Source organism: Lissotriton vulgaris, chromosome 7 (genome assembly GCF_964263255.1).
Source record: "Lissotriton vulgaris chromosome 7, aLisVul1.2, whole genome shotgun sequence".
NCBI classification, from domain to species: domain Eukaryota; kingdom Metazoa; phylum Chordata; class Amphibia; order Caudata; family Salamandridae; genus Lissotriton; species Lissotriton vulgaris.
The window spans coordinates 649,760,843-649,783,000 of record NC_141695.1 but is presented as its reverse complement, the minus strand read 5'-3'; the positions used below and the strand labels follow the sequence as shown (position 1 = coordinate 649,783,000).

General features: G+C 46.0%; 1 protein-coding gene across 1 annotated transcript; it reads right to left on the bottom strand.

Annotated features, from left to right (window-relative positions):
• Positions 1-4,106: 4,106 nt before the first annotated feature.
• On the bottom strand, positions 4,107-4,946 carry LOC147702200 (uncharacterized). The gene has a single exon (XM_086929406.1). The coding sequence runs from the start codon at positions 4,944-4,946 to the stop codon at positions 4,107-4,109; it is 840 nt and encodes a 279-aa protein (XP_086785532.1).
• Between the last annotated feature and the right edge of the window lie 17,212 nt (positions 4,947-22,158).

Here is a 22,158-nt window from a genome sequence, read left to right as displayed (position 1 = left end):
TGAACAGGCTGATGATGATGGATGTGCGGCAGATCTAATCAATGCATAGGTTGGCAATAATTTTGATGCTCTTGCAGAGTTTGCAGAGGGTGAAGAAGTATGGTGAGGATACTGCTATTATCCGTAATGACATAGTGAGGGATGTGTTCTGTACAATGTATAGTTTGTGTGTCACATATGAGTGCTGAACTGTTTATCCAGCCCAGGGTACCCCCAAGGTATAGACCCATGTGGTAGTGGTTGTTGTGAGAGTGATGACCTGTTTTGACAAGAAATGGAGATTTGTCCAGCTGAGGCACATACTTGTTGGCACATCTTGCATCCATTGCGGTTAGTAGTGTCCAGTGATGTTGGGTGCCTTGGTAAGGGAGAGGCAGAGCTAGGTGTATTAGGCGTAGGGTTCTATGCAGAGTCCATGTCCACTGATGTTCTCAGCAAGTGGGGCCATGTAGACATAGTAGACAAAGGTACTGAGGGACAGTCACTGAGGAACTCAGCATCAGTACTCTGTGTGTTGTGCTGTGAAATGTATTATGCAGAATCATCTGCTCCGGTCTTCAAGGGAGGAGACAATCCAGTGTGGTGTATTACCTTGCCTCATGCCATAGTGGAGTCTGGCTGCTGGTGTGTTGTGGAACATTGTTTCTTGAAATGATGCGATGTATAGTGTATATGGAGTGGCAGTGTGACCGACTTTGAGGATTGTGTGGATGTTGCTGTGGCGTGTAGGAGGGACCTCTTGATGCTGTTGTTTGTCATGGAGCAGGATTGGGGATGTTGTATGTTCCTATGAACATCACTTGGTGCATGATGACCCTCTGGTTAATGACTTTGACTGCAAATGTGTGTGGAAAGATGTGCCTGTGGGTCTTGACGTCTGTTTGGTCAGCAGGGGTGTAACTGCTAATGTCATTTAGCTCTCAGCATTTGCAATTACTGTGGAGGTGCATGTTCCAATGGTGGAGGCCATGTACTGTCACTGTTCGTGTGCAATGGGGGATGCAGCCCTGTGGAAGATGTGCTGTGGGCAGGGGTGTGTGGGTGCTCCTTAAAGTATGTCCATCACGGTGTTTGTGGTGTGAAACATGCAGACATGTGGCCACCAGAGGATGGTGTGTAGTGTGGCTTACTTGGGCTAAGGTGTTGTGTGGTATGCCTTGCTTATGTTCATCTAAGTTGACATTCACTTTGCAGATCTAGTGGTAGGAGACTGTACCAAGTGTCTATAAAATTCCCATGAAGTGAGTGAGGGCTGAGCTCGGTCATATTGTTTAATTTGGTATGGAGTTTTTGCTTGCCATGGATTGGCATGATGTGTAGAGGATTGTGTCCTTCATGATTTTGCATTTGTGTGGATCAGATGAGTTGGACATTTTGCTGTGATGTTATCCCTGTAGGCGGAGTGTAATTCCTGGGGTTTGGTTAAGCCTCAAAGCTAAATCCAGCAGCCTGCACATGAGCATTGTTCGTTGTATGTCCGTGGATAAACAGGTGACATTGGTGGTGTGTTGTATGTTGTGCTTCAAGGAAGTGTGCAGCCATGTATGTGCATATGTAGTACAACATCTGTAATTCGTAATGATCTGAGTTAGTGTGGCATATGGTGGATGAAGGGGTGTGTATCAGTGCTGAGGCAAGGGGCTTTGTGTTGATCTTGCACCAGTGTCTGCACAGGGACAGTGCCCTTGACATGTTTATGGTATGTTTTCTGAATGATGAGAGGATGCATTGGGGCTTGGATCAGGGAGGATGTGAAGGATGGCCAATGAAAATGTAGTTACCTTGGATGACAATGTGTGCCCGGGTGTGTCCCACCTTGTGAGTTGTGTTGATGACAACCTGGGTATATCTGATGTTGGGGATGTTGTCTAGGAGTGCGGTGAGGTTGAATAGGCAGAGTTTGTCAATGAGTCATACTGGTGTCTGAGCTGTACATAGTCCACGTCTTGTAGGTTGTTGTGCGGTCTGTGATCTGCATTGTAGTTGGCAAATGTTGTGGCACATCAAGGATGTCTGTATGCAAGGGTACAACATGGAGTTGTCCTGTAGTTGACTTTGATACAGGAGTGGACATGTTCAGGACTGTGCAATCACTTGATCATAATGTCATTAGTCTGTTGGAGGCAGTTCCTGAAGATGATGGCAAGGCATCCCTCCATGGTGTTTGTGGCCGTATTACTGCATGATCTTGTATAAGTTGTGGATTGCGTATGCAATGCCAGTTGCAGATGTGACCCAGGCATCGTAACTAGTGCCAGAGGCTGTAGTTGGCCTCACAAATTTATATGCCATTTCTGTGCACAGGACATGTGTGTAGGAGGAGGCAGCTCAGGCACCACTGTGCATTGGCATACAGCTGGCTGTTCATAGCTGTAATTGTCAGCAGACGGGGTAAGGTGCTTCAGCAGTGTCAACATGAGACTGTTGCTTGGTATTTGCACGTTGTCCTGAGCTGACAGTTGTATTATCTCACAAAGTTGCATACATGGAGTGCTGCATTTGTAGTGGGGGTGGTTTTAACAACCAGGCTAACTTCAGCTGGTCTTGCGCATGTTGTGTATGTTCACTGATGTGCTTGAACTCTGCACAACAATGGTACCTATATACATAATCCACCATTCAGCTGGGGTCGTGTGTAGGGTGAGCAGCTTGTAGCTGGATCATGGACGTGTGTGGGTGCTGGATGGACAGGTAACTGCAGTGGCAAGTAAAAGTCAGTGTGAAAACAGACCAAATACAGGGGATACACAACAGACAGGCCAAATTAGCCCTATCAGGAACAGCAGACACACACAACAAGGGCACAATACAGTGAAGAAGGCATAGACCCACCATGGTGCCACTGGGAAATGGCCTCATTGGCAATCTACATTGTACTAGTGGTACAGATTGTACCACGAGTGTATTGGGGCATTTCAATTGGGGAAAGACATTTCTTGTGTGTAGTAGCACAAAAATCTGTGTGACAGGCCTGTACATAAGTACTTATTGTGGAAGTATGGTGGCTGACTCATTTTCACATAGCGATTTAGTGGATTTTCTAACAGACTCCAAGCTTGAAATCGGTCTCGTTCTCACTTCTCCAAATGAAAGGTGTAACCGTGATCAAGGATCAGTGGTGTGGCGAGGCTTTGCCATTCGCTCAGATTCACATATGTGTTCGGACATCTCAATTCTGACATGTCATGTAAGTCATCTTGCCATGGCTAATTCCGCAGCTAATTTTGTCCGTCAGTGTGTCAACATACATCTGGCACACTGAGCCTCATCAATGACAGCCTTGAATCACATTAGAAAAGTGAAAATCGTTATGCTTCGGTGCCACCAGGCATTAAGGCATGAGGGCCACTGTCTTTGCAGCAGCACTTAAGTGTTTGTAGGACTTCATACATGAGACACCATTTGAGTGTTGAGTGATGTTGTTGCAATCACTGGTGTGAAGCATGTCCCTATTCCTATGCTTAAGTTAATAGAATTGTCTGCTACTTATCTTACCTTAGGATGTGCCTTTGATGCCAGCCACGTACTGATGTTTTCCTTTCATACATACATGTGGTATGTCAGATATTTCATGATCACATACATACACCTTGGACTGACCCACATTTATGGTAGCGTGCAAGCAGATCTGATTTTCCCACTCACCCCCTCCTTGTACAAACTTGTAGTGTTAGTCATTCTAACTTATGACATCATTCGTTATGTTGCACATTAGCAATGCTGTAGTACACACGTTACTAGTCACTTCATGAACGTTGCCAGTTGGACATTGCGTGTTGTGGTTGCAAATTAATGTAAGTGACACAACTTAGCAAGTAGCAAGGTATGACAGGACTCTGATCATCAAGGGACACATACAGTACGAGGATGTACATGCACAGTCCATACATCAACATGACATTAGTGACATGCATGAGTGAGTAGTTTTTTATTGTGTGATAAGGGAGTGTCAACATCATACGTTCACCTCATGGAGGGAGGCCACAGATAATTTATTGTACATCCATTGCCTAGCAGTAATTTGTTATTCATCATTACTGGGGTACAATGTCAGTATTATGAGCACCAGACAGTGTTTATTTATTGCCGTGGTACAATATGTGATGCTAACGCATGGTTCTGCGGAGGACTGGACAATCTTCTGAATCTTCTTCATCAGATATGTTTTTTGTCACAGCGGATGGTGTAATCAGTGGTGCAGTCGACACAGGAGGCATAGACACATCAGGGACTGCAGATGTTGATGGGATTGTACCTGCATCATGTTCCATGCCCATCAGGTACCGCATAAATGCACTGAGCATGACTTGGTGGTTTTCAAGCACAGCTGTAACATCCCGTTGGTAGTCAGCCAATTTTGTCAGGTATGCATCCTGTTTTGCATTCATTTCTTTAAGGGTGTCCTGAATTTCCCTCAGCCTGTTGGCCACTTCAAGGCTGGCACTTGTGTTAGGCATTTGTCTGTGCCTCTGCTGCATGACTTCTGATATGTCATTCATGGCGTGAAACAAAGTACGTGGTGGTGCATCGTTGCTGCTACCAGTTTCCGCACTGCCAGTATTGGATGATAGGCAACGGAGAACTCCCTCTAGGGTGCCTGCCATTCTCTCTATTCCTTTACGCACCTCCTGTGCCAACTGACCCTGTACATCCACGACACGTTGTTCAAAGGAATTTAGCGTGTTCGGCGACTGGTGAGGCTGAGCTGTTGTGGGAGGTGGCGTAGGAGTGCTACCATGTTGGGCAAGTGGAGATCCCACTGTACTGCTTTGCCTTCTTGTGGGGGGAGAGGGAGTTTGTATTGATTCCAACAGGTCCTGGATGAGGCCTGTGTCCACACTTGTTACACTTTCACCGCCCTCATCATCGGATTCAAACATAGGTTCCTGCTCATGAGTAGGTGTACCATGCTCTGAAATAAAAAATAGATGTATGTTTATGATCATGTCTGACATATGGTGTACAGATGCACAATTTTGAGTCATCTACCCTTTTTGACTTTGATGTGTGTCAACATGTCAAAGTTAAAGCTACATATCATCACTCATGTTACCTAAAAAGACATGGCATGAATCATTTGATAGATACAAAATGTTTGTCAAAAAACATGGCACATGGGCAGACAGTGCTTGCACACTTGCAACATTCAACTTGAGTGCATGTCCTGATGTCTGTTTTGTTGGTGTATATTGGGGACACATTCCAGCACAGTAGCAAGTCCGAGTGGCATTTTGCACTCTATATGTGTGCAACAGGTATCAGGCCACAATTTCTGAGGATCTGGGACATGGATTTCTTACCATCTCACATCATCCCACCTGTCATAGCCATCACGGCTGTGTTGTTTGTGTGTGGCCCATTTCCTGTGTCTTCATGCTAATTACGTTATATTTGGATAATACAGATTGCTCCTGGTATGTTACTCAACCTACACCCAGCTCCCCCTGTGTGCCCCTGCTGCCGCTGCTGAGTACACACTGGCAGGTGTGCAGAACCACCATATAAGTGTCCCGTTAGTGGCCTCAGTGCAACTATTTTTCACCCTGTTTACACACCATTTTGTTTTCAGTGCCACTGTTCCACCACCCCATGCACACTTGCTGCTCCCGCCTACCAGCTGCTCCTCCCTCCCACATCTCCATATATGCCAAACTTTGCTCGACTGTGCTACTTGCGCACCAGAGGCACACCTTAAGCAAGCCCGTCTGCAGCCATCTGCGCCAGGACCATGCCCAGCGCCAGGACCCCTTGTGGCCACTAACGCCACTACACCAGAATCCAGTACTACGACTGAACCCTCCATGCACTCAATGCCGGCCAATACAACACTTGCTTCCAGGCCACCACAATAACATACACACGGGACACTTCTCCTGCCGCACATGCAGCTTCACATGCAACTGAGCCACCAAACCCCCATGGAGTGGACCCAGCCACCTCCGATGCATTATCAACAACACCCACTCCACACGAACACAGCCCATGTGGCTCTGGGATCTGCTTGACACCTCCGCCCCAGATGTGTGATTATTAAACGTGACCTGGTGGAACTACTCCTCTGCGACCAACATCACCATAGACATCCCAGACAGCTACAAGTTCAACCGCAGGGATTGCGCAGACTGATTTGGTGGATGGGTCACCATCGACCACAAGTCCACCCTCAAGGTCGGCACCCATGCAGACAACACCATCAACACCGCCAACCACCTGCACATGAACATCCACACCGACACCCAACACCACCCTCAGAGGACCCTCGTGTACAGCACACCGACCCTGTGCTCAGTTCTGCTGCTCCGTCAATGACCTCGCCAGCACCCACGCACTCCCCTCCACGCACTACATCATCCTGTGGGACCTCAAGGACAACAACGACGACAACTCCACCATACTGATCAACGACCTCATCAGACCCGGCTGCAGACAACTCGGGACCAAACGTAACACCGCCAGCCATAAGCTGGACCCCGTCTTCTCAACAGGCACCCACGTCACCTCCAACCACACCACTGAACTGCACTCGACCGACCACTGCAGCATCAATTTTACCTTCTATTAATCAACCACACACCACCGCAGGCAACTGCTGCCTCACCAATGCTGGGTAAAAGTAAACGTAGACCAGCTGATCACACCCCTCAGCCAGAGCCCGAACTACAACCCCACCAACCCAGTAGCCAGTGCCCAAAAACTCTGACAGTGTATGTAGGACTGCACCAACACCTTTGCCCCACTCACGTTACCCTCCAACAGCCACACCTGCAACAGAGCCACCCGGTTCACCGACTACCTCCAGACCTACCAACGCACATGCCGGAAGATGGAGTGAACATGGCTCCATGGACACACACTGCACGACCACACAGTCTACAAGGACGCCACGTGTATACATCACCACCTCAACAGATTGGCAAACAGATCCTCCTTCCAAGCCTGTCTGGATACCAATGCACACGACAGCAATGAGGTCTTCTGCATTGTTATTGAACAGAGAAACCCATGCGCAAACGTTATTAACATCCCACCCTCACAAGAAGTGTGGGACTCACTGTCCATCTTCTTACAGCGCACGTTTGGTGACATCGACGACAGCTTCACCACCACAACCACACCAACTATGCCAGACTCCACCTCCCCGGCGAGGACCACCAGCACCAACCGCAGCACCTCCTGGTACTACGTCGACAAGGACGCAACACAAGGTCATGAACTCCATACACTCTGGATCACCAGCAGTACCATCACCACACCACTTATTGTACGAAGCAGAGGAAGCGGTCATACCACAACTACACAAGTTCATCTACATCTTCTTCAATGCAGCAACATTCCATGAAATATGGAAGCACGCCACAAGCAATGCCCTCCTCAAGACGCACAAGGCACACCCCAATGCCCTCGAGGACTCACGGCCCATCTCCCTGCTCACGTTCCCAACGAAGGTCATCTTGGTAATCATCAACATGCAATTGGGCCGCGAGCTGGTAGACCCCAACATGTTTGACCCGTCCCAGTCCGGATTCATACGTACATACCGCAGCAAGACAGTTCACATGTCCGGCACAGACAACATCATGCGGCAACTAGCCAGCACCAAGACAGCAGCCCTCTTCCTTCTGGACCGGTCAACCGCCTTTGACACAGTATGCCATCACACTCTGAAGACACACCTCCGAGAATCATGATTCCAATTGAAGGCCCTAGACTGGACCACGTCCTTACTCTCCGGCAGAACCCAGAGCGTCCAGAGTGTCCGAAACCCGTCCATCAAATCGGACGCCATCAACATCATCTGCGGCGTACCCCAGGGGTCATCCCTCAGCCCAACACTGTTCAACATGTACATGTCCCCCTCGTACACGTGGGCCGCCATCACAGCCTCTACATCATCTCCTACACCAACAACACCCAGCTCATCCTCTCCATCACCAGGGAACCACACACACCCTGAACAAACCTCCACGAGGGAATGAAGTCCCTCACCAACTGGATGAGGAGCAGCAGTCTGAAACTGTACTTGGACATGACACAGGTCCTCATCCTCGGACCCACTCCCTGAGCCTGGGACGACTCCTGTCGGGCAACCACACTGGGAACAGCAACACCACCCACTGACCATGCACGCAACTTACAATACATCCAGTACTCCTTCCTCTCCATGTCTGAGCAGGTCGACGCCATCTCCTCCTCATGCTACAACTGCCTCCGCATGCTATGCAGGATCTACAAGTGGATCCCCACTCCAGACAAAAATAACTGTGACGCAGGCCCTGAGCACCAGCAGACTGGACTACCGCAACGCACTGTACGCAGGATTCCCAGACAAACACCTACAAATACTGCAACTCATCCAATACACTTACGGCTCATTGATTGTCAACGTCCCCCACGGCAGCAACATCATCCCCCAAATGTGAGACCTACACTGGTTCCCCATCAGCAAGTGGATCAGCTTCAAGCTCCAGTCCCAGACACACAATGCACTCCAGTAGGCCGGACCAGCCTACCTGTACAGCAGGCTCAGCTTCTACACCCCAACACGCCAGGTCCGCTCCACCAGCCTCCCCCTCACCACTGTCCACCGCATCCTATGACCAACCTTCAGCAGCAGATCCTTGTCCTACCTCGCAGCCAAGACCTTGCACACCCTCCCGGCCCACCTACGGCAGACCCAGGACCTACTCCCATTCAGAAGACTCATCAAGACCTGTCTCTTTGAGCGGTAGCGGCAGCCCCTTCCCATCAGAGTGGTAGATCCAACAGGTGTTTTTACATGCTGAAGGAGTTGTTCCAAGGACACGGACTTATGTATTCTCTGATTTTGATTTCATACAGCTGTGGTTCATGCAGACTGCGATGTAATGCATTCCTCAATGTATTTCAAGTGTTTGGTTGGTGTAGTCTTAGTTGTGAGAGAGTATGAGCTGTCTGTCATCAGCAATGGATACAATGTTGAGGCTGTGTTTGGTTTCAAATGGCGCTGAGGCAGCCCTGTTGATGTTGACAAGGGTCAGACACATAAATGGTCCCTCTTGCATTCAGCATTGGAATTACGTGATTTTAAAGGCGAAGGTTGTCAGTCTGATCCTTGGACCTCTTGCTGGGATGAGTGACCCAGTTAAGCGTTGTTCCTTGGAATCCTGCTTCATGTAGTGTAGTAAATCTGTGTGGTGTTAGTCTGTGTCGGAGCACACTCACAGCTCCTGGTCCCGGAGGGTGCAGATGTCACCTGTGACTGTGAATAGGGTGATCTTGGTGCTGTTGTTGATGTGATGAGGACAGGGCTGTAGTGATCCCACAGGTGGCTGTATCTCATGTTCGAGGGGGTGCATTGAGCTGTGACTGGTGTCCCGGTGGGTATGGTAGTATGGCTGTTGTGTTGGGAGAGGTTTGCGTGGTGCTGCCCGTGGCATCTCATGTGTACGGCAAAGTTGTTGTAGTGACATTTTTTTATTTATGGTGAACTTTGTTGGACACTCATCACAGGTCTGTAGTGCCAGGGTGATGTCTGTAGCTTTGCAGCATAGGTTGATTTATTCATGCAGGACCTTGACGAGTTTGCAGGACTTTCCATTATGTTGGGTAGGGTAATTGTGAGGTACAATATTCAGTCATGACGGAACACATGAAGACAGGTGTGGGGGCCTTAGTGGTAGTTCATAGACCATATGTGGAGTGTGGGCTCAATGAGAGCACTGAACTGACTTATTATGGAGACACAAGGGATTAGTGACTGATGTGATCATGCTATGTGTCATCATGGCATGGGAGGGTGGGTGGGGGACCTCTAAGATGAGGTGGGTCATGTGCATATTGGCAAGATGACTCAGGTGCCACCCATGATGACCAGAGCAGTAATACCCACTTCCATGTTTGGTATGCAAGCTGCATTTCAGCCTCCATGGCAAACATGGCCGACACTGGCTGCATGACTTATCCCATTTCCTATTACCAGTCACACCAGCACTTCACAGCGTTGTGATTGACTCAGAGTAGTAAGCCTGGCTGGCTAATTCCTTTTACGTGACACAAAGGCATGGTTGCATAGGCTCCAGAGAAATGGGACACAGCTTTGAGGTCAGACTTCCCTCAATGTGTGCCTGATTCACAAAACAAACTTAAGACTTAATCCTAAACGTAATACAATTTTGGTGTTGACAGAATGCACTTAGTGCTTTTGGCATTCACAGAATGAACTTAGTACTTTTGGTATTCACAGAAGTTAGGATTTTGCCTTTAGTCTGTCTTAAGTCTGTTTTCAGAGAAACTTAAGACAAAATCCTAACGTCTGTGAATACCAAAAGTATTAAGTTCATTCTGTGAATGCTAAAATTAGTAAGTGCATTCTGTGAATACCAATATAGTAGCAAGTTTTGGATTGAGTCTTAAGTTCATTCTGTGAATCGGCCACTATATGTTTCGCAGCACACACTCACACACACATCCCTGCATCCATAAGACATCGATTGTTCTTTCCTGCATTTGTTAACTCACAGCTGTCCCCCCCAATTGCCAATGTTTGCCACTGTGCCCCCATGCAGAGCAGGTGTGACACTCTTATACCAAAAGGCACATACATAGTACCAAAACATGCCATGTCATCACATTCCATTGAATTCATTGTTAATACTAGACATGTTGCAACTGTAGAGTAGGTGTTGCACAGCGGAGACTTTAATTACACTGTTCAAAGTTTGGTGAGTACATGGACAAACTATCCTTGTCACCACACACCCGCACCTGAAGCATTAAATTCTTTTATGAACAACCACGACACACACAATTGAGTCAGATTAGTGAGTAATGCACACACCATTTTTCATAGCCAAAAAATATATACACAGCATTTGTTCATATTTTCAACATTTCACCTCCTATTTCTCATGATGTACATCTATACAAATAATAGTTCAGACATATGTCCCCATGACACAACCAATTGTTATTATTTGACACATAAATGCACAACATTTTTGTTATTTTTCAGATTTGTCACATTTTTTTTTTTTTCATACTGACACACATTACCACATGTAGTACTTACATCACAACATAATTGTGGTCACAATGAAGTATTTTGAGATTATATTTTGGTACACATGCATTGCATTGTTGACATTGCGCAGCATACATTGAAACGGTCATCGCAAAAGACTACGGCAACCATAGTCTACGCTGTTTGCATTTGACTGGCTCAGGTCCGCACTGTGAACCAAGGTTTATTCCTCTTAGACACTGCAACAATACAATGTCAATGTCAGCTACCTACTCACCTTCAACCCTGTACGCCACCTCACCTACCAGGATGTAACTCTGCTACAGACATCACCATCACTGTCACTGACAACTTCTGTGTCACCTGCATGTGGCAGCACGACAATCATGGAAGAGGCATGTTAACCCATACGCTGGTACACTCAGAATGAGCAGGCACTCTAATGTGCCATGGTTGACCATGTACTACGACAACTACATTATCGTGACCAGGCCCATGGCCATACTCAGCAGCACACTCATGTGCAGGACACACAGGCCATGTGCTCCAATCTCCAACACCATTGTTGACCTCATTGCACCCCAGTGTGTGACATCCACAGACAGCATCCCTCTCGATGACCTCCAGTTCCACCTCAGCAGGTTAAGTTACCTGACCAACAACACCTCCAGGTTAACTTCACTGACATCAGATACAAGCATTCAGGGACCTCAACATACCACTGATCAGGACACGGTTAAGTACCTGTAGTACGGCTGCAGGTACTTCTGATTCAGGTCTGACTTCATACTCTCCTGGCACTACCATCATTGAATGGATGACATATGTGACTTGACCAGCAATCACCACCGCCATCCTTGCACCCTCTTGCAGCTTGAGCAAGGGCAGTGCATGACATCTCATCCACTCCAGTCCACCAATGCTTAAATACTTGTGTCACTACAGCACACAAATAGCATTGTTAGGATCTCGAATTACACCATCATTTCTGCACCCCTCATGAATGTACTTGCATCCCTACTTTCCCCTTACCTCATGGCAGCCATGTATGTGGGCAGTGCCATTGGCATCGTCTGCCACTATGCATTGGTGGAGTAGCGGCATGGTTGTGCATACACTGACATTATGATTTGTAATGGATCTGTCATTGCTTGAATCATGGAGCAATGTCCAGTGGGTACTGTACATCCATGCTATTGTAAGGAGGGACATGGTGAGAAGTGTTGCCTCGCTGTCTTCTTGCAGCTACAAATTTCATGGTTGAGCCATAGGAATGTACACAATATTGTTGTTGTTGCACATTTGTCGAGTGTATCTTTGTCACAGGGCAACCCTGTAACCTTGTTTGCAGCGCTGTCCAGTACCACTCCAATGCATATATGTTGTGCCACGAATTGTCACCTTCCTTAGGGACATGCATGTTGTGGCTTTACATTCCAGGAGCTATTGTGCATTTGCATGAGTTTGCTTGTTTCTCTCATGTCTGTGACAGCCTTGCTAATCTTGCAAGGGGCAGTTAGTGAACTTGTTAGCATTATTTGCATACGTAACGCCTACTTTGCATGTCATTGCCATAGTTTTGTTGGGACATGCAATGCCATTGACATAGAAGTTGCTATCACTCCTGAGCATTTGCTCTCATCTGTATGCAACAGCTTGTTAATGTGATTAAACATTCTTGGCACTTAAGCTACACAAACAGTGCTGCAGAATGGCTGATGCTCCCTTTGTATAATTAACTATGGTGCATATTTGCTGGATGTTTAGCAGCTGGACTGCGCCCCTTGCAATATAGGTGTGCTGCAGTGCATGCATAGGTACAGACCATGAATGGAGGCATTCGGTGAGATGGTGCGCATTCCTGCACACTATTGATGTTGGATGTTCTTTCAATGCAAGAACACCATTGGTACACTTATGTTATTCCCATGGTCGTGACAACATAGATGTGCTGTATTCACTGTATATCAATACATGTTGTTATTCATGTTATATACGTCATTCATCCAGACGTAGCTGGTCAGTGCTGAAGTCATGCATTCATGTGAGGAGCATCATTCAAGTACAGCAAACCTTGGTGCAGGCCTCTCCCGGTGACACTGCCTCACCCCTATACCTACCATGATGCAGGTGTGAGGTACTGACACAATTGCCAGATGCTAATGTATTTCCAAATTTTGGAAGGATTGCACATCACCACTACTGATATTTTTTTTGGATGTGCAGACCCACTAGGCATATGTGATATACATTTAGGCTTGCATGACTAGTGAAATATTTGGCAAGGAGAACAATATATGATATAATGTATTTAAACATTTTTGGCTCATTAAATTAGAGATCTACATCGCATGATTAATGCAAGACAATGTATACACAAATGAAGGGTGAAACAAGCACATATTCGAATATTAAGAGACATCTATTACACATCAAATTGGTTATTACTAAAAATACTAAAAGTGGGGAGAAAACATTATGTGCCAAACGGTTTGTATTGGGTATACAGGCACGATTATTGATTATAACAGATGATCATAAATTATATGTATGCAGATTGCATGCAAGGGTGGCTTATCAGAAATTCATGCGTAACAGTTACATGTATCAAGTGAACAGATTAGCCAGCAGGCTAGGTTACCAGGAAGGTCCTAGAGAGAGGAATTCAGAGGCGACAGACTAATGCACACAGTGGAATAGGACAGGATACAGCTATCATGGGGTGCACGGTAGCAGCGAAGGAAACAGAATACGGGGCCTAACCTGTAGTGATCACTGTGTTCCATTCATCAAGCGAATTGTGCCCTTGGGCAACAGAGTTGCAGCGTGTGATCCACCTGCACTCACATGTATTTTTAGTAGTAGTCGGAGGTTGCCGCCACGGATGGGTAGTAGTGGACGGTTTATGACCTGCCATGTCATATCTGTCTAAGAGTGATTGTGTTCTTTAAAATGTGTTACCAGCGGTGCAGTAGTAACATTGCATCTGATGCGACTCTTGTGTTGGGAAATGCGTTGCTTCTCCATCTGGGTGGTTTGGCCAATGTAAAGTAAATTGCACGGACAACGGATCGCATTCATTATGTTATTAGTGCGACAATTAGAGAATTGTTTAAGTTGATTAGTACGTTCTGGGTTGACAAATACCTTGGTGTTACTGGTAAGGTCACAGATGTCGCAGGTCTGGCACTTGAAATGGCCTTTGATGGGCGGGCGTCCCCATAGACATGTTACTGATTTGTCATTCTTTTCTTTGAGTGGTCATGTGATGGCGTGGACCGATTTATCCGGAAGGGTTGTTTCCTCTTTTGTTTGAGAGCAAAGGGAGTTCTTTAAAGTAAGGGAAGGTGCGGAGCAAAGTCCAGTTTCTTTTGATTATCTTGCCAACTTTGTTGCTAGAAGGGCTGTAGGTTGAGACAAATGGATGCATGAGTTTTGGCATTTGATCGAGGGTGTTTGGATTATCTCTCTATGAATGTACCATGCACGCTTGAGAGCCTTTCTGACCTGGGGCCTCATTTATGAGGCCTTGCGTCAGTTTTGCGCTGCGGATGCGTCACTTTTTGTGATGCATCTGCGGCGTAAAACATGCGCCTTGTTGCGCCATATTTAAAAAGTGACGCATCTAGGTAGATGCGTCACTTTTTAAACCCCTGCGCCACATTATACCTGCGTCAGGTATTCCCTCGCAAAAAGCCTCGTAATAGTGACGCAGTGAAATCTATGAGATTTCACTGCGTCACTTTTAGGATGCGGTTGCGTCAAAATCTTGCGCCTGCCTCACAGCAGGCGTAAGACTGACGCAAGCCCTTTCACATGGGGCTTTCCCCATGTGAAAGGACGCATTGCTGGAGATGCGTCACTTTTGTGACACACTCCAGCAATGCGTCACTTTTGCGCTTTCAGATGCGTCAGAAATACTGACATATCTGTAAGTCCTTGCGACATGATGCGTCATACATTAAATATGATGCATCATTGGTGTCGCAAGGAGTGCGCAGTGAAAAGTGACGCATCGCTGTTTTCACGCAGCGATGCGTCACTTTTCATAAATGAGGCCCCAGATGTTTAGGGTAGCCTCTGTTAGTCAATTTCTCAGAAAGGATGGCTGCCTCATGAAAATAATCTTTGCACCACTTACAATTCTGCCTGATACAGAGGAATTGACCATATGGTAGGCCATCACGTAAGCTGCAGGGATGATAACTAGAGTATTGTAGTAAGGTGTTACACTCAGTTTTCAGTACAAAGTTGTGTCAATGGTACCATCCTCTACGTGTAATGTGCAGTCTAGGAAGGATAAGTCATTTTTCCTGATGTCTCTGGAGAAGGTGAGGTGTTGTTGGTTGTCATTGAGCCATGAGACAAAGGAGGATAGGGCTTCTTGTTGTCCATGCCATAGGAGAAGGATGTTGTCTATGTAGTGACGCCATCGTGTAATATTGTTCAAAAAGGGGGTTTGGAGGGACAGGATAAGTGTCGTTTCCAAGTGATGGACGTAAAGGACAGCAAGATTGGGGGTGAAGCAAGCGCCAAAAGAGACTCTTTTTATCTGAAAGTAATATGTATCCTCGTACAAAAAGTCATTATTGGTCAATGCAATGTGGAGGAGTTGGATTATGAAGTCAGTGGGAAAGCGCATAGGTCTTGATTGTGTATCTAACAGATGTTTCATTACTGCCAGGCACTCTGTCTGGGGAATGTTGGTATACAGAGATTCTATATCGAGACCGGTTCTCTTCTGTTAGATACAAAAAAAAGACCTATGCGCAGTCCCACTGACTTCATAATCCAACTCCTCTGACGATTTAATTGGAATTTCTGTATCACATGCCAGTCCTGCATGGTATGTAGGTAAGGAAATGGGCAGAACAAAGGAGGCTGGCATCTTCTCCCTCTCCTAGTGTACGTATGTAAGAAGTACATGGAAAATTGAGATTGTTCTTAGTTTGCTACCTTACTTAAATGTGACCTCTAAGGGCAAAGTCATGTGTTAGTACATAATTTTGCATCTAAAAGGACTCCAACTGTTACTTCATGATTGTACAATCTGATTTGTCCACCAGTCATACACAATTCGACATTCACAGGGCTGTAACATCATCATGCACACCATCATATCAAAGTAGAGAAACAGCAACATAGTGAGGCATCACAGATATGTTTAAGCAGCTAACGTGTTGCACATCGCACTAATCACATTATACATAGGTGCATATTTATGCACTATACAGTTTACGTGCTGTATAGGACATGACAAGGGAATGGAACTTTTCCATTGCCAGTGTCTCAACACTCATATGTTGTGGTGGTGGTGCACTTCAGTTAGTCAAATACAATCTGAGAAAATGTGAACATGCCATTTGCAACACAGTGCACATGACCGCTAACATGGTGGGTCCCTGACCTCACAAACAGAACAAATAGAGGCTTGCACCGATGGTGGCGAGGCATTGGCTGTTATTTGTACAATGGTCTCTGCCATAGGATAACATTGGGGAATGTGACTGCTGTTGTCTAATGGCTGTGTGTGTCCAAGCTCATGACCATTTAAGCGACGTACATGTATGCGCCTGTTTTTAAAAACACTCACTTGCTACTGACACTGCTGCCGTTAACACCATCTCGCCATCAGCTGCTGTATGTCATCTCTACTAGCAACCATGCCAGGCTAAACAGGTGCGAGGGTCCCTGCATTCAGAACTGAAGAGCTGGAGACCCTAGTTGGAGAGGTCCTTTCCCTGTTGGCTATCTCTGTGGCTCACAAGAGGAGCAGGTGCGTTCTACATGATGTATGAAGGATACTTATGTCTTTACCTTGACATGTCCATGCCTGACTATGTGCCTATGAGTCCCAGAGTGAAAGCACAGACACATTTGTTACAAACATTTATCAATATTTTGGTCAGAGATGTGTAGGATGATGGTGCACTGCTCATTGCCTAGAAGCACTATCCATCATAGTGTTGAAGTCACGTAATATCCTACCCCTGTGCCATGGACATATAACTGCATGCAAGTTGTAATGTGGACTAATGTAGACTTCAGATGAGAATCATGTTCAATCTGCCAGGGCATGTTCATGTTCAAATGCATAATTAGTGGGGTGAAAAAGGAAGGTGCAGCAGTTGAGTAATGCAGGTATGTGTTGGTCCTACACACCTCACAGCACATATCAGTCTGTACGAGTCTCTTGGCTGGGAGCGATGGATTGTCCCAAAATCGTTGTGTGATCAACACAACATTGCAGTTGTGTATTAAATGTCCATTATATATACAACTACTCTTGCACTACTTGGGTGTAGTTACTAGACATCTGCAGATCTAGAGACACTGTTAAAAATTATTCAACTGGTCATGTATTCTTCTAAGACATTGCAGTAAAGCCACTTAAAACATTATACCTGGCTGAAGCAACGGTTCTGAGTGTCCATGCCACTTATTCCCATTTCAAATGACAATTGTGTGGTAACAGGCCCAGGAATCTAGCTATCATTGGGTAGAGTAACTGCAATCTTGACTCAAGTACACATGAAACTTGAATGTACTGTACAGATAGTTGTTGAGTACAGCAGTTAAATCCATCACAGCATCACCAAGTGTGTTCCATGGAGCTACCACAATGTATGTCGAATTGTATATTGATGCTTTCCCTGTAACAGTGCATGAAATACCTAAATGGGTTACCTCTGTTGCTAGGACATCTGCCACATGCTCAATGAGTCTGACACGTATTTTACATAGAGTAACACAAATGGTCACCATTTTGCTGATTGTGAATACAAAGGGTGACACATGCTACAGCTTCCATGTTGATCCAAAGTATTGGGATGTATCACAGTTGGTTTTATCAGACATGTGGACAGCATGTACAGAGTCAGACGTCAGGCCTGTTATACTGTCTTTACAGTTATGCATATATTCCGAGGCTGTCATGTCTACCAATGGGTGGTAGTGGTACCTCTTGTCTCAATTAACAGACCTTGTGTAGTGGCCCTGGTCTAGTGTTGTAGTTAACTTGGCATGGGCTTTGGCCAAACCAACATTATTTTGGTCTAGTATTCAGGTGATTGATGTAATTTAACCTCATGTCAGTGTGCATGTTCATCATTGGAGTCTGACAATTACTGGTCTAGTCAAGTGCAACTTAAAGATTTTAGGTGTCAGGAGATTCTTGATCAGCTTCACGGATGATCTATGTCTTTCATGTCCACTCATTTTCGTCATCCACTGCATCCATCAAGGTCAATGCCGATCTCAAGCAAAGGCATTGGAAAGCCATTGCCCAGAAATTGTGGTCCCTGGGAGTCTTTCACAGGCACAGGATCCACTCCAGCAAAAGGTGGGAGGACTGGAGGTGCAGTAGAGGCACCATCACCAAAGTCCCTCTGGGAAAATCCTCCCTCGTAGGAGTGCCAACCAGACCCTAACTCCAATGTTGACCCCTATCCTGGCGGTGGGCTACCCTAAGCTTGATGGGAAGGTGAGGGCCCAACAGCAACAGCAGCTAGGAGTGGGTGAGTGATGGTCTTGATAATCTGATTAATGCCTAACCTTCTATTCATTGTCACAGGCACCTCCAAACACATCAATGTGTAGAGTGGCTAATGTGAGTAATTGCTAGTGTAGTGTTGGTTGGCATTGGTACCATATGTGTGCTGTTCCACCATATACAGAAGTGTTTGATGCAAGGTCTATGGCTCTATATAGTATTACATCTTTGGCTATCGAAAGTTAAGGAGGTAGCCCATGTGTCAAAGACTTATGTGACTGATGATGTGTATACATGTGATGTTTCATCACTGGCAGGTTTGTGTGGATATGGGTTGATCTGTCACACATACATATTGGCAGTAATCATTGCTAAATTTCAGAGGCAAATGTGATGGCAATTACATGAATGGTCTTAGGACTGACATTACTTTCTCAAAATGTGATGTAGCATGCTGGTGAAGAGGCAGTAGACATGTGTGTCACAGACACATGTCAAATGTTGGAAGAACTGTAACTGACTGCTGACAATAGTGTAAATCTTACTTGTATGCATATGTGAGTGTGTGCTGTTAGCATTGGAAAATATATATTTGAGACATATTTATGGTGCTGTGATATCGCTTCTCTACTGTCTACAGGTGTTACCTACTCGATATGGACTGGAAATTCTCTGTCTCTCATCCCTCTTACCTGTTATAGGAGTTTACAAAATATGCAATTCTGAATTTTGTGTGGAGTGTGGATGTGGATAGGTTTAGGTGGTGTCTGATCATATGGATGTATGTGATGATATGTAAATCAAAGTTGAACCACATCTCATAATGTACCCCACTTGTCTTGATGCCTAGTCTCAATGGCCCTTTTACTGGGTAAGAGGGAGGTGGCACTGTGATGAGGAAGTGGCATGTCACCTACACCCACTGAGTGGCTGGAAAGCATGGGCCATTGTGAAAGTATGGTAGGGGAATATGCTAATTTACAACCCCCTACATCACGTCCCAGGGATATCTGGGCACCTGTCCGAGCGTACCTTCACAATCTCACACAACTGCCCGCTGATGATTATCCCACTCTGGAGCCCCTAGACTACATGCAGCACCTGAAATCACCTGAAATCTAGGCCCCTATGGTCCAGATCCATGTTTATTAGCTGGAACATATTGATAAGAAAATGCATGATTGGAATACTATGTACTGCTCATTATTATATGTTACTCAGTACTGTGTACAGTTGATAACTTGCAATTGTTGCTTTTTTGTTGTATAAAAATTAAATACAAACAATTTTTTAAAAAGTTGAGCCACATTTTCTTCAGAATACTCGTGACAACAGGGCTGACTGGGCAATTTCTTTGACACTAACTCCTTGGTTCTAAACATCCTGCTGGTAGAAAACTGTAGCAGACTTACGTGGGTTCATATGGAAATGTGTTCCCTAACTGCTTAGAGGATTTAGTAGGTCCTTCTGTGGAATGGCTAGAACTGCTGTAAGCCTGGCCAAGCTAGTTGGAGTCACATGATCACTGAAGTTTGTGAAAACGGACAAAGTTCCAGGGTCAAATCAGACCCTATAACATATTGTCCAGACCTCAAAGTGTGCAGCTCTTAAAAACTCATGTTACATACACGCATGTTCTCCTGCTAAGGGTGTAGTCATTTTGCTATTTGTAGTAGGTAGTGTGATGCATTTCAGTGTTATGTGTACAGAACTTTTCCTTCTGTATAACTGCGCAGTTGACTAACATAACTATTATTTTATTTTTGTCATTTCAGCATCCACCCAGGCAAGCGGAGGAGAATGGGCCCAGGGTGTGGGGGGGGGGGGGGTTGCTTGCCTAAGTTAGTCCTGTCAGGACACAGATATGGATAGACCCAGTGGCCAAGAGAGTGAGAGGAGTGTCATAGAGGACCCAGACACCACAGGTTCATCCAGATAGTTGGACTCTACTGGCCACTCCATGGGGGTGGTGGACCCCACCCGAACTGGTCCAGGGCCATCAGTGTCCTTTACACTGTGTTCCATCTCTGTCCTCCCTGCTGCTTCCCATCCAGTTTCCTGGGCCTGCTCCCTTAGGAGAGAGCCATCTCCTCAGCTGCAGGCACCTCTGCCCCTGTCACTGTGAACCCCACCTGCTGTTGGTGAGGGGACCTTTGACCCCCTGAAACACATGTCTGTTGGACAGATTGCACTGTTGAATCCAGGGTCTGGGTAGCAAACATGCTCAGATGGCTGCCTACCTGTGTGGCATTGACAGTGGTATGTGTTCCCTACAGGTATCGTTTCAGGCTCTGGTCTCCTCATTAATGGCAACATTACACAAACCCAGTCTTCCATCCTACAGCCTTCCTCTATCCCATCCCCCTCCAAAGCACTATTCCTTTGCTTGCCCCAAACACACACACACACACACACACACACGCACACGCGCACACACACACACAGACATCTGTTTATGTACCCATCCAAACACACAACTGCAGCACACAACTATCCACACCACACCCATCACCCAAGATACTACAACACCACTCATGTACCCATCCACATCAACCACCATCACCCAAGACACCACACCTGCACCCACACACCCCTCCACACCACCCACTGTTACACAAGACTTCCCACCTGCACTCACATACCCATCAATACCGCCCACCATCACCCACAACATCACATCTGCACCCACTTCAAAGCCACTACAGCAAACAATTCCACTCCCTCTACCTCCCAACCTGATCCTATCTCAGATGTTCTCACTTCCATGATCATTATTTCCATTCTCTTAGACCTTTCCCTTTAGAACACCTCCTCCTCCCTCAACCCAGGCACACATTTACCATCTCCATCCCCGATCTTTCAACCTCATGTACTACTCCTCCCAAATCCACCTCCAGAAGGAAAAAAAGGCTAGCCCCTTTTCACAACCAAAAAACTCTCCCAAGCCTAAACGTCCCCCTCATAAGCCTTAAGTTGCCCTCCCAAGACCTAGCCCCCTACGTCCATATGATATGCTTGAGGTGCCTGGCTTGCCCACATAATGCCCTTCCTGGGGAGGTTCCCCTGGAAGTGTTGAGTAGGCAAATTAAGCTGCATACTTATTGGTTACCTTCCCCCACAATCTAAATCATGGAATGGCCAATGGCCTCATGTCATCGTGAGTTCTTGTTGTACATAATAAAAACATATATTTTGCTATTTACACGTGAGTCCTGCCACTGTTTCAGATCAGTATGTGTAGTTGTCCTGGTCTTTATGACTTGTAACAGCTTTTCTTGGGTCCGACATGTGTTTTGCTGTGCCAATAGCAGAGAAATTAGTAATCCAGTAAATGTTACTGGTGTTCGCATATCAGTGGAGGGAGCCAACTGTTCGATGGATGGACATGGAGATGAACATGTACTAAGGTCCTCGGACAATGTGATCTTCTTTTGGTTTGAAGGTCTCCGTATGGTGTAGATTGCACATGTGACAATCTTGGATCACCACACTTGGAAGTACATATGTAGGCGTAATCTGATAGAGTATTAATGTGTTTATGTGCACACATGTGGTTTGACAATACACATGACCAATCTCCCTGTGACACACACTCAATCTCTGCTATGTTTGCTGAGACTACTGACACCTACCCAATGCCATTGCTTGCATATCTCTTTGTAAAGAC